This window comes from Petaurus breviceps, unplaced genomic scaffold, assembly GCF_028583685.1.
Source record: "Petaurus breviceps papuanus isolate PSGF00001 unplaced genomic scaffold, PetGlider_PUasm1.0 126, whole genome shotgun sequence".
Classification (NCBI taxonomy): domain Eukaryota; kingdom Metazoa; phylum Chordata; class Mammalia; order Diprotodontia; family Petauridae; genus Petaurus; species Petaurus breviceps.
Window position 1 is genome coordinate 36,465,703 of NW_027185655.1, and position 14,825 is coordinate 36,480,527.

The following is a 14,825-nucleotide window of genomic DNA, read 5'->3' on the forward strand; positions in this document are numbered from 1 at the left end:
TACAGATGAGGAAACTAAGTCAGAAAAAGGTTAAGTGATTCACCTAGGGGCCAGTGTATTGGAACTCATATATTTCTTACTCCAACCCCAGGACTCTATCTCCTGTACTTCTATTTCTTTATACAAGCTGCTGATAAAAAAAAATATCATGATAAATGTCATCAAAATATGTTGAAAACTGAGTTGGGCTGCCTTAGGAAGTAGTGGGTTCCTCTTTGCTGGTGGTCCTTCAATCAAAGGTTGAATGACCTCTCATTGGGATTCTCATTCATGCACAGATTAACCTAGATGTTCTCTGAGGCCTCTTTTTTATTCAGAGCTTTTGTGATTCTGTTATATTGAGCAAGAGAGAGCTGGGAGCCCAGCTTGGTAACTATCTTTGGATATGCTATTTTCATAATTCACTATCTGGGGCACATAAAAATGTTTTAGATGGGTCTTCAGTTTGCCTTGCTAAACTCACATTTCCGATCTCAGTAGAAATAATTCCTTTCATTTTAATTATGAAAATTAAGAAGAAATATATAAAATTTCCTCTCCATCCTATTTATGAGTTAACATTTACATAGTGCTTTAAAGTTTCCAAAGAGCTTTATAAATATTACCACATTTTATCTTCACAACAATCCAGGGATGTAGGTTATAGTTATCACCATTTTACAGACGAGGCTATTTTTATCCTCCTTTTACAGGTGAGGACACTGAGGTAGACAGAGGCTAAGTAACTTGCCCAGGCTGGATTTGAATTCAAGTCATCCTGACTCCCCTCCTGGCACTATATCCCGTGTCACCTAGCTGCCCCATCCACAAAGATGTTGGATAAACAAAACACAATGACCAAAAGGCTACAAAAGAAGAAGACTGAAAGTCAGTTATTTCCTTTTAAGTATAGTTATTTCTTGTTATTGATATTTGTGGAATTAACTTGTGTTTGCTTTTTAACATCATTTAAAATGGAAAAAAGCATAAAAGGCAATGCCAAGCCTATGTCTAAATTATTCCCTGAGTACTTCAACTCCAATGACTGGGATTATCTTCTTCAGCAGAAGTTCTGATTTCTCTAAAAAACATTTTTTTTGCCATTGTTGTTGGCTACAAATGTAGATTTTTAAAAATCAATGTTAAAGTTATTGTTCTAGTTTTTGCCTGGTATGTTTCTAAAGTGCTCCAAATGGAACCTACTTCATCCACTCCCAGGAAACACCAATTCCTATTCAGTGAAAGCAAATTTGGGGGTGAAATGGTGCTAATGACAGAAATAAAATATCTTCCAAAGTAGTTTTGTCTTCCAAGGCATGGTCTGTCTGTTATACCACTTATACTATTCTTATCTGGCTTCTTATAAAAATATATTATTCTAACAGGTTAACATTCATATCACACTTCTCCCTGAAATGGGATTATCCCATTACTCCCCCAAGTGTTCTTACTAGGATGTAAGGCCCCCCTTTGTTATAGCCAGAGCACATATACACCTTTCTATTTCCAGCAATGACATAGCAGATATCAAGAAAATTAAAATCCCATATACAGGTAACAAATATTCTACATTAGAAGTATTAACATAAGTGCTTGAAGTCTGGCAACATTTATATTCTTCATGAGTTCAAACATAATTAAGTTGTGCTGACACCATTTTTAGAAACGTATAGGAAAATCATTTAGAAAGTCATAAATGAAGGTGGAAATCAAAACATAAATCCACAAATTTAAAATATCCACTTTGATCCTCAAAAACCAATTTAAATTTGATGACCAGGACAAGAAAACTGGGCACATTCCTTTGTCTTGCAGGAATCGGCAAGGAAATTGCATATTTCCTTTATAAAAAGAAAACACATAAAGATTTCATAAGCACATACATGATGGGGGGTTTAAGTGGCACAGTTTCAGGTTAAAGGTTTCCCTAAATCTCTGTTGCTTCCCAATATGTTTACATTTAAGAGAAAAATTACAACTTAATATGCAAAGCTCTTGTGCTTTCAGAGTAATTTGGATTTGAATCCTAGCTCTGCCACTAAGCTACCTGTATGACCTTGAGTGAGTAACTTACTCTCTATCTGTCTCTGTGTCTTCAACTGTAAAATGAAGAGGCTGAATTAAATGACTTTGAAGTTTCCTTCCAACTCTATATCTGGGACCCTGCCATCCAATGGAGGTCCACATTGATCTCTGCTGTTTTGCATCCAAATTTTGATGGTCTCAAGGATATTTTTTTCCATCACTCTTTCCTGGAAATAATGCATTTTTTAAATTCCATGCAGATTTTTCTCCTATATCTACTCACACCTAACACATGAACTGAATGTTTCATATTTAACTGAACCTGGAAGAGGATAGAATTTAACTAGGAAAACACAAGAATAGACAGAGTAAGTAACTACCAATTAGTGAGGGTAATTTGCTGCATTAACAAAAATGTACCACTTGCCTGGGTGGAGAACATTTATTTCACTGAGAAACTGAGAAATATAAAAAAAAGGCTCCCTGAGTTCAAACATGAAAACATTTTGAAGTTCGGGGACATTTTGAAGTCTAGTTCTCTATCCCCCATGGATTAGACATTCAACATATATATGGACTTTACCCCAAAGAGAATAAAATACATTTCTCCCCCATCTCTGATGAATTAGAAATCAAATGTTTTTCATGAATTTTACCCAAAAGATAAATAAATTTTTAAAATGATTAGCCATAATGAAAGGCAAAAAAAAGCTACTCTGTAGAGAAGATTTGATACTGACAAAGGGATGCAAAATTGGAAAAGAAATTACCACTACCAGCCCCTTTTTTTTTAGCATCAGGCTTATTCTACATTGTTTAGATCTGGTGGAACTTCTGTAACATGACTCAGAGGATCAGAGATTTAAGAGGGACAAGAGTGGCCAGGCTAGTGGTTCATGCAATTACAAAGGGCCAGCACAGTTCCCTAGTTCAGATTTTGGGGATTGAGTGCAAATCTCCCAATAGATATACATGCTTCTGACTTGGAGTTTGTAGGGTTTGAGAATGATTTTTCTGGACTACATATCTCCAACCTGTGAAGCTAAAGTAAGCTTTCAATGAAACCCCTTGCAGCTTCTTCAAAGATACAATGTTGACTACTCTGTATAAGTAAAAACATGTATATGTGTAAATATATATATACACATAGTATACATATATGTGTATATCATTCATACATACATATATACCTAATGTAGAGGGAGAGGTAGATTGATGATTATCAGTTGTTTTGTGAATAGATTCAACAAGTAAAAACAACATAGCAGAGTCTATGCTATATATATATGCATATATATAATGTGTATATATAAAATGTGTGTATATACATATATTATATATGTATAAAATGGAGAGAGAGAGAGAGAGAGAGAGAGAGAGAGAGAGAGAGAGAGAGAGAGAGAGAGAGAGAGAGAGAGAGCACATTGGCCTCAAAACCAGGAAGACCTAAAGTCAAGCAGCACCTCTTGACACAGCCTGAGTGGTTGACCCTAGGCAAGCAATTTAATCTCTCATGGTTCTGGGCCATTATTTAAGTTTCAGAGAAAGTGCTGATTTGCATTGGGAGAAGATTTCCCTTATGGTGCAGTTCCAACTACCAGTGAAATCACAGGTACAGTGTCTCTTCAACAAGCCTGAAAGTAAATTACTAATTTTTCCTAATCTGGATATGGTATGAATTAACAGTGGTTTTAATCAACAATCATCTAGTACATGCCAGGTGCTGGAAATAGAAATAGAGAGCCTGACAAAATCTTTCAAAATAATGTATCTCAAACCTTCACGCATCAAAAAAATGAAGAGGGACATATCATTTCCTAATTCAGATTAATGAATAAACAAACTTTCTTTAAATGGAGAATTAATTTAGAGTTTCCTATGACAAGAAGAAATTTATGATGCATTTTTCTTATCTCCATAAATACCAAAAGAAGTAGATCCATCATCCTCTACTAACTTTATGCCAAGGATTTTACTTTATGCCTCATATAAAATAGCAGGAAAGCTCTCTGCATCCCACAAAACACCTACTACCAACTTTCAAACTCCTCACTGGAATTACATGTGTATATTTTTATGTAGTTTTTTCCTAAAAAGTTTCACCATATAAGTTTAGACATGTTTTCTATTGGCCAAATATGTATACACACATATACGTGGACACCTATAGGTGTACATCAATTATTTTCATAATCATGATTAACATATTTTCTTACTCATCCCTCAAAGAATGATAACAGAGGAACTCACCATTTTCCCATCCATCCCTGGAGTGCCAGGTGCTCCAATAGAACCCTAAAGGGAAAAAATATAATTGGTTTAGGTTGAGATTCAGATTATAAAATGCTTTCATGCTAAATTTAAATGATTGTGTATCATGTCCTATAGAACATCCTGTTATAATACCTTCCCCACAGCATATTTCTTAGGGAATTTAACTAATGTCAAAGAATCACTACAACAATTAAGTAAAAAAATCTATCCATGTAGGCCAAACCAAATGAATGAAAAAGGTCTATTATCAAGATATTTTGGATTCTCTTTATAGCCTGTCCAACAGTATGAGTAACTAAGACAGACAATATATATGGTCAAGGAGCTGGGTTCGACTATGAAAGGGAGGTGAATAGACTAGATAGTTCTCAGGAAAATACAATGGACCCCCATAACAGCAACCCCCTTTTTGTTTCAATACAACTCTTTTGAAACTGTGCTTATCATATAGCAGTAAGAACTGGAACTCCATTGTCCCTAAAGAACTTAAGATCACATAGAAGGTAATAGAGAAGTGTATGGTAAGTGTGAGCAGGCTGCAAGATATAACCAATCCTGAAGAACAGGGTTAAAAGACATCATCAGAGAATTGTATGAAAGAAAGGGAAGATGGATTGTTCATTTAGCAAGACTGAAGGATGACAGGTGGATATTCAGAACGCTCTGCTGGTACTTTTATGAGGTTGAGAGAAAATGAAGAAAGCCTCTAACACAATGGGTAGACCCCTTGTGGTGAACTTTGAGGGCATAGATAAGAATCATACAGAAGGACAGGCATGAGTAGATTGAAATCTGCATGGTGGGAGGGAATTCAAGAACAGATAACATCCATTTGATTACATATTCTTATGATGGATGACAATGAAATTTACACATTTTGAATAAAACATCTTTGTGGTATCAGGATAGAAATGGCACCCAAGAAAATGAAGCAAGGAATCTGGTTAACTTTTTTTTGAGGAAATCTATTCAAGAAGCAACATAAATTTAAAGACATACAGGGATCAGTTCTCCAAGATATATTTTGATAAAAAGAACAATTTTTAAAAAGGAAAACAACATGTGGTAATATTATCCCCCATAAATGCTTACCAAGAAAACCACTACTAAACCATATGTATACTTTCTCATCTATATAGAATCATAATGAGAGCAGTCTGCATGAATCTCAAAGGTCTCGATAAAAACAGGTGACAGGATCACTCTAAAACAGACTCCATTTTTATAATAAACAAACAAACAAACATGAATTAAGAGATATAGAGAATGAAAAAATCTGGTTTATTTATTGTTTTTTTAAATACTTCACAGTAAAGCAAAATAAAGCCTTAAAGTGTGTCTTGCAACAGGATGCCTCTTCTGCAGATATTAAGATCATTCCAGAATCCTTGATACCACAGAGATACTGTTGCTCAACAATCCTTTGATGAAGAATATCAAGTGAAATATTGTAAAAAATGAAAACATGTTTGCCAAAGTTGTCCACCATTATCATAGAAAAATTCTTGTTTAGAATCCAAATGGAAGAGGGATTCCCTCTAAATGGCAAGGTTTTTCAGATGTACTTGTTTCTCAAATGCATTGAGATGATTATATCCTTCTTCAGAGTCTTCTTAATTAGATCCATGAGCCCCTCCTTTGACTGACTCCAAAGAAATAGTTCTAGCAATCCACACAGCAAAACATCAAGTGTGTAAAGAATGCAAACTGCCAAGGCTTGACCCAAAGTTGAACAGGCAATCTAATAAATTAACCTATCTGTATGTGTATCTCAAAGGAGTGCAGATGGACAATGAGTCAGACTCAAAATTAAATAGGAGTAGATTAGGCTGGATTGCATTTGGGAAATTACACTTTTAAGACTTTAAATTTTCTCTATTACAGAAGCCCATCTTTTTTATTTCTTTGTAATGACAGTTATTTTATATAGATGCAAATCTACCATCATCTCTGAAGAATCAAAACTACAGATCACCCAAAAAGTCCTAGAAAGACATGGTGGGTATAATAAAGCTGAAGCAAATGACCAGTAATGCCTCCGAGTAGTGGGAACTGAGAAGGGGGAGAGAGAGAGGGGTGGAAGTGAGGAAGGAAGGAAGGAAGGAAGGAAGGAAGGAAGGAAGGAAGGAAGGAAGGAAGGAAGGAAGGAAGGAAGGAAGGAAGGAAGGAAGGAAGGAAGGAAGGGAGGGAAGGAGGGAGGAAATCATCAAATGGATGGAGGAGGACCAGTGAGTCTTAACAGTGAGGGACAAATGAACCACTTATATGTTGCCTTGGCTCCCCACAAAATGATCAAATCCCATGAAGATTCCCAACACTTAACCTCAGGAATAAGAATAACCAAGAAAAAAAGTCATGGATGGATTATGATCTGGAAAAAGAAGTAACCACATGGATGTTACTGCTATTGTTGTTAAGTTGTGTCTGACTCGTTGTGTCCTCATTTTAGGGTTTTCTTGGCAAAGGTACTAAAGTAGTTTGCCATTTCCTTCTCCAGTCTATTTTACAGATGAAGAATTGAGTCATACAGGGTTAAGTGGCTTGCAATAAAGACACATGAAGATAAATTTTAAAAGGCAAAAACTCCTGTTCTAACATTGCATTAAATCCACTATCTCAATGGAGCATTTTTTTTTCTTCTTGGTGAGTTTTCTTTCCCAGCTTTATGAAATATCTAAATCTAAGGCTAATTATTTCCCACGTCATCTGCTGGCCAAATGCATGGTCATATTAATGATATTTTTTCATGCTTCCTTAGAAACTAGAAAATTAAAATCAAATACTGTTTTTATCCTCCATGAGTCAAGCACACTAATCCTGTTAAATTTAATATGTGATCCTAATAAAAAAAATCATAGCTTAGATTGAAATCCAAATACACCAGCTGGTGACACTGATCCATCCTTAGTGCTTGAAGGAGATATCGGCAATACTTAGTGTAGAAAAATTTAACAAAAGCAACTCTTTTAAGATGCATGAGTTTCAGTTACATGAAACAAAAGGTAACAAACAAAAAACTCTGTCCCTCAGTAGAACCAATAAAAAGGCAAGAGAGAAAGAATAGTTAAGAAGAACGTGGGAATTGAATGATATTTGGTGGGGGAAAAGCAAATAATTGTATGATGTTAAAATGCTTAAAATCAGTATTTACACTAACTATTTTTTTTCCTGGATTTGCAAAGACCAAAACTGGATGTTAGTATTTAGACCATGTGAATATAAATCCAGTTTTGAAATGGTAATATTTTAGAAGGCAAGAAATAGAGCCATTAAATATTACCCAATGCAAAGCTATGACATCTAGTCAGATACAGAAAGACATTTAGCAATATTTTCAAACATTCCTTTGACTTCTCCTCTCAGAGTATACCTTTCTTCCAAGGCTGTGGATAAGCCATGTTTTAAATTCAGCATGTACATTCCTTTCCTGGCACCAGAAAACAAACAGATTTTTTCTTAGACTCTGTAAAATGTTAAGATGGTTTTATTTTAATTGAAAAGGACTTTATTAAAAATATGATTTCTTTTGCCAAACAATTTGAAGATTTCTGAAGGAAAGTGATGTAAAAAGTCGCTTCCTCTCTTTACTGCTAATATTGTATGTGCCATTAATGAACTTCCTAAAGACTCAAGAAGTAATTTTGTTCCGGCAGTGGGTGGATTAGGGGAGCTTTACAATTTCACACTGTGCCTATTGGAGACATTATTGTTAAGGACATGGTGTTCTGACATGAATTATCCTACAACTCATTAGCTTTTATTTTGGTTTGAAAGATCGTGTTTCAACAGATGACAAGTATTTTTTTTAAAGGCTGCATCTCTGGATTTGATATGATATGTTAAAACAGAGAACAATTGCTTTTTCATTTGTGTTATTACCATTGATTCTGTTCAGTTTCTTGGATACTTTTTTGGACAGAGGTATAATATTATCTTCTATAGTTCAAAAACAGTTGTTTTTTTTTAATTGGGAATTAAGTAGTATTTGTATAAGATGATGGCAAGGAGCCATAGATCAGCTTTCACTGGTTTGCTGAATGAGTTACTGATGTATTTAGTATTGTGTAATGATGCAATCCCTCCAGCTCTTGGTTCGCTCCATCAAACTGCAGCATTTGATCCTGGTGAATATAAATAATACCAAAAAGACTCATAAAAAGTGAATTCTCCAGTTACCTTGGCAACAGGAAGACAATGCTGAGCCACCTGTGAACAACCAGCCCCACACTATTTATTAGCAACACCTACCTTCCCGGTTTTTTGTGGTCAGTGCTTGGGTCACGTGGCAACAGAGGATCCATGTAAAGCCACAAACCATTTAGTTTGAACCTTTATCTGCTGCTTCACTTTTTTTAAATTTGACTTCATAGCTTTACTAGCACTTGAAACCTTTTAACCTACAAGTTGAGAAGACAAACTGAAAACAGTCTGATCTGGACTGCTTAAATTTCCTATAATGGGGGGAAATTAGAAATCTTATGTCTCACATTATGAAGTTGTATTTTGGGAAAACAGACTTGACAGTCTAAACTAATTGCTCCAATGTGGCTTACAGTAGCTAATTCTATTCAACTCTCCAAGTTGCAATTTGGCTCTAAGAGCATAATTACTTTCACAGTATTATTGTTTATACTCTACCTTTTGTCCTGGAGGCCCCTGAGGTCCCTGAAAAGGGAAAACAATTCAATTAGCATAATAATATCGCCAATTTAAGCATAAGTGACCAATTAAAACTGTCCCATTCTATAAACCTAGCTATGCTGGACTGAATCCAGCTAATGTTTTGTGCATCTAGGAAAGGAAAACTTTCAGCTGAAAATACATAATGGATCTTTTCTTCTCCTTTCTGAAATAGCATTAAGCATACGCAGTAGGATTCTGATTCTCCCATTTTTTCCTTAAGTCTCTACTATTCTAGTCCATCTGTTTCCTCAAATACCTGCAAATCTATAGTATCAATCTTACTTAGATAACTAAAGATTTCCTTCAGTTAAAAGGCAACTGTGATCCCAAAGCAAGACAGTCATATTATATATTATTTCTGCAGTATACCTGCACAATTTTGGTTGACATATTTGCAAGGAAAAGAATAAAAAGCACCAAAGAGAAGTGTATTTTAGCTACCAACCTTCTCCAACCTCTCTTCCTTCTGTGAGAAGCTTTTCCCATCCCTCTCAACTACTAGTCCTTTCTGTTCTGCTTCTATTCTTTATTGATGCTATAGAAGCCTACTTATGTATACATTTTCTTCTCTGTTAAAATGTAAGCCCTTAAGTGAAGAGATTCCTTTTGTTTTTTACTTTCTTTGAATACCCCAGTGTTTAGCTTACTGCCTATCTCATTGCCTGGCACGTAGTAAACACTTAATACATGTCCATTAATTAGCTGATGCCTTGTTGAACTGTTGATGGCTTGGTGCCGTAGAAGGGAATATAGGGAACAGGAAAACAATAGAAGGTGCTATTTATTAATACTTATACTCACTATACTTGGACAGGTAAGTGAGGATATTCCTCCCCATCCACACCTCCAGTAGAATATGTCACTTCTGAGATGTAGTAGTCATTGTGGTGACAAAGTCAATGACAGTGTTCTGAATGACTTTATTTTATTAGATTGAGGCATCCTGCCAAGGATAATTGTAGGAGGGAATGCAAAAGCATATATGATAATCTTGCACACTTCTCTATTATTTGTAACCTGTAACTTTTTAGAATTTTCCATTCTCTTTCCAAAAATTTGTGTTTAGCAAAGTGGTAGATAAACCCTTTCCTCATAAATGCCTACAAAACTCATTAGTCTTCAAGTTGATTAGATGCATGTCTTGCTCTTCAAAAGCTATCTCAGATACTAACATTAAATACAAGTTTATCAATAAAAGAAAACCTAGCAAATGATGAGGTTGGGAACAATACCATACCTCATGTTAAGGAATATCTAAATCCTTGTTGCTATCTACAGAATGGTTTCCCACCTGCCTTCATAACAAATACTTGTCCTACAGGCTGCTTCTCTATCCCCATCAACATGATTAGTGATTTCAGTGTCCACTTCAAGGAATCTTTTAACACTTAAACTCTCAACTTCCTCAACTCCCATGACTTTCTTCTTATGCACAGGTGAGGTTATCATATCTCAGATCTTACCACTATGCAAAACAGAACCATCTCCTATGTTATAAACTCTGAAATTCCCCTCTCTAACCACAATCTGTTGACCTTCCACTCTTCCCTCAATTGTATTGCCCCAAAAGCTGCTTTTTGTGGACCATTTTCGGTCACTTTTTGAGCCATGTCTAACTCTTTGTGACCCCATTTGGGGTTTTCTAGGCAAAGATACTGAAGTGGTTTGCCATTTTCTTCTCTAACTTGTTTTATACTTTGGGGACCCCGGTAACTTTTTATAGCTTGATCTTTCCCTATTTCCCCATCCATGTTATGGTTTTACTTTCTTTCTTTCATATGTTCAACCTTATAGTAGGTCATTTCAATAAAATTTGTCCTCCACCTTACTCCTTAATTCTCCTGATAGTTTTACATAGACAATATACAATTCTGAATCTCTCCCTTCATTTGCTTTATTTTTTCCTATTTACAAAGTGCTGGTGCAAGAAGTTGAAAAAAAATGATGATGACCACTACAAATATATGGACTTGGACTTCAAACTGACCCTTCACTGCTGCATGGAAATCCTCTAATGCTTCTCTGATTGTCAATATATCCCATCCTGGGGTTATTCCAGACCTTATTCTTCTCTCCATTTAAACACTCAGCCTCTACCTTTTCTCTTAGAAGATGACCTCTATGTTCATGTACTTTACAGTATTATTTTGAGGAAGGTGCTTTGAAAACCTTTAAGTTATCTGAAATATCAACTTATTTGTTATGATTACTGAGTTGCACCTGACCAGATATATTAAAAAGAAGTGACATCATTTTAAAGGCTCTTGGGAGTTGATTTTAAAGAGATTTCAGAAGAGACAATCCCAAGAGAATTGAGAAAATCATGGACTTTGATATGACCCAAAAAAAAGTAACTGAGGAGATGCTAGCATCTACTGACCTGCAGGGTTACTTTTTCCTCCTTAAAAACTTTCTGATGATTCTCTCTGCAGATAGTCACTTAACCTCTGTCTGCCTTAGTTTCCTCATTTGTAAAATGGGGATAACAAGAGCGCCTATCTTCCAGGATTGTTATGAGGATAAAATGACATATTTGTAAAGAACTTTACAAACATTACAAACCTTAAAGGGGTATAAAATGCTTATATATATTATTATATAATTGTTAATAATTACATAACTAATGACATTATAACTATAACGATATATTATGACATATAATGATATATAATTAGAACTATAATAATATCATTACACAATTCTATAATCAATAAAATGATGCAATACTTAAGATAATTTTTGTTAAATATATAATTTAAGTTACCTATCAATAATTTAATAACCAAATGTATTGACTAATATATAACATGCTAAATATATAATTAATATACCCTGTAATTATTAAAGATTGCATTTTATATAAGTGTTCATCGATAGCTAGAATTATGCTATGTGATATGTTATATAATTATGATATATTGTAAATATAATGCTTACAATTATAAATATTATGATAATATTTTGAGGGAATCCTTAATGATGAGAGGAAGGACAGTCTGCTTTCTTTGATGCTTTTTTTTTGGGGGGGGGTAAGGTAATCAGGGTTAAGTGACTTGCCCAGGGTCATACAGCAAGTAAGTGACAAGTCTCTGAGACCCTATTTGAACTCAGCTCCTTCCGATTCCAGGGCCTGTGCTCTATCAACATTCCATTTTATTTTCTTCATTTGGCCACATCTCCATTGTAGCTCAATTGACTAAGAGGTGTAAAAAATTTTTTGAAATCACATTGTATCTGTTATTTTGTTTATTATAATTGCTGCTTCAAAAGCATATGTGTGTATATATTTAAAATGCAAGAGTCATAATAAATCTGCCCATAGCCAACTTTTCCAGTGTTCTGTTTCTTATCAGCTTCAAGCCAAGCATAAGACAAGCACACAAATACTCATGAAAGGAATTTAGGGTGCGTCATGAAGGGTGTCCCATGAAAGTCCAAGTAAAATGGGGATTTTAGATCAATGGGTACATTCCCCAGATATTCATCTTTACACATGATGTTGTGCTCATTGCATCAAGCTTTGGAATACTATAGGACCTTCTCAAAGGTCACTAAAAAACTAACTCTGGACACTGGAAAAATGAAGAGAATGAAGAATCCATATTTATCTTAAGTTGGATGGAGAATCCATTGGGTTATCCCCAGTATTTATGTGACAGACAGATGCTGTAAATGGAAAATGATCCAGGCTCTAAACTGAATAGGAAAAGTAGACTTGAATGGGTCACTTTTGGGAAATTGTACTGTACATTGGGGATACAGAGAAAGGTTAAGTCAGTCCCCACCTTCCAGGAGTTCATATTCGAATGGTCGTATCAGTACTGATCCTTTCATAATCCACCATTTTTCTGTTATGTTACCTTTGGTACTTTCTCTATTAATAAAGAACCATATATCATCTGTATGTGAGATTTTCAGGAATTCATTTCTAATCTGAAAAGTAGCAGGTGGGGAGGGGTGAACCTGTCATTTTCCATTTAACAATGCCGTAACTCATATTCAGGAAGGTAAAAAAAAATGCTTTAAACCATTCAGAGAGTCAAGGTTGCACTTGAAAATGAAGCTCACATCTTTGTTCCTTGCCATTTATTAGAGCATATAAAAAATCTTAGTTTTATTTAACCTCATCTTACACCACAACATTGCTCAGTGTGTACCTGTCAAATTTAAGGAAAGTCAAGATAAGTGGATTTTGTCAAAGTATAGTATGTAGGAATAAAGACTGAATTTGGACATTTGTTACTGTATCCTTTCCTATTTCTTTAAAGGTTTCTAGCAAGTTTCTTTCCTCTCAAAATGCCTTTTAGAGAGGAAATCACATATGAAAAATTACATGAATTTAGTGTTCAGACTGAGACTTTATTTATACAACTCAGGAAGTTCAGTTTCCCAGGGTAACCCTAACTTTGAGAATACACTATTCATTAAAACTGGGCCTTTCCCATTACATGATTGTATATCCCCTACCAAGTCAACATTTTATTTGAAAATAGGAGCATAAATGTAACACACTTCTGTCTAACCAAAGACTAGCACATCTGGAATTTTCTACATGATTATGAAAAGAGAGATTTAGAAAGGCACAGGAGGGCTATACTCTATTCTGAAATTTGGGGCTGGTATACATTGAAATATCTATCTCCATTAAAGTATATTTTAATAAGTATTTAATGAAAGGAAGTTGAGTACCATAGAGAGAATATAAGTATTCAATTTACTCAGAGGGTACCACTTTTCATTCATCTCAAAATGAAGCAAACAGTGGGAAGGGAAGCTAGATATATCATGAGACCTAAATTTGAATTCAAGCCTGTTTCCTCATCTTTAAAATAGTAAAAACAATACTTGTCCTTTTTTTCGTCCATAGGGTTTCTATAAGAATATTGCCTTGTATAGCTCCCCCTTTGGGATGCATGATAGAGGGCAGTTCCCCCTCTCTCCCCAAAGAACTCCATGGATATATTAAAAAGCCAATCTCCCATCTCCTGTGAAGGATAACTCTCTGAGCTCAGGAAGGTCATAAGTCATGAACTTCTAGACAAGATTATGTCTGAGATGGGGTTAAGGCCCTAAACCAAAGAAAGAAGACAAAAACTGGAGGTGGACCCAGTTTGTAGAAAAACATCTTTGGAGTTTATCTGACACAATTAAAAAAATTACTATGTTCTTGTTTTTCCTATTTCATCTCATTCCTTAAAGAGAATGCTAAATTCATAAATGATGAACTTTAGAATACCTACTAGGAAGATAACTAAGGCAAATTCTGATTGTGTGAGTAGATGGGAGCTATTATGCCTTTATAGAAGAAGTGTGCCATCATGGATAGGAGGTGGTCTGAGAACCAGGAAGACCTGAGGTCAAGGCTCACCGCTTCAGGGGTGCTATACCAGGCAAGGCATGTATCTTCTGAACAAATCACTTAACTTCTGAGTACTTTAGGCAACTCTCTAAAATGATAAGGTGAAGAGAAGTAGCCAACCTGAACCAGTAAAGGGAGTTTCTTTATCTAGGAATTCCCTACATCAGTGAAATCACAGTTCCAGTCCTATTTCTCTCCAGTGATGGAGAGAACATCTATCCATGACTATCCATCCTACATAATCATTGTCCAAATCCTCTTATACACCAAACGAGGATGTCCACCCAATGAACCAGAAGGTCTTCCTCTTTTTCTCCTGACATTACAAATGGAGTATTTGGTCCGTGTCTGTCTGTCTGTCTATCTTTGCATCTACCTATCTATCTGTGTGTATCTATCTATCATCTATCTATCTGTCTATCTGTCTATCTATCTATCTATCTATCATCTATCTATTTATCCATCCATCCATCCATCCATCCATCCATCCATCCATCCATCCATC

The 14,825-nt window shown here is 35.3% G+C and overlaps 1 protein-coding gene across 1 annotated transcript in view; it reads right to left on the bottom strand.

The window, feature by feature from the left end:
* Window positions 1–14,825, bottom strand: part of COL25A1 (collagen type XXV alpha 1 chain) — a 606,174-nt gene that overhangs the window by 144,849 nt on the left and 446,500 nt on the right. The window contains exons 11-12 of the mRNA XM_069100257.1: window positions 8,917–8,943; window positions 4,255–4,299 (exon numbers count right to left, since the gene is read on the bottom strand). Of these exons, the coding sequence (XP_068956358.1) occupies window positions 4,255–4,299; window positions 8,917–8,943 (72 nt within the window). The remainder of the gene's footprint in view (window positions 1–4,254; window positions 4,300–8,916; window positions 8,944–14,825) is intronic.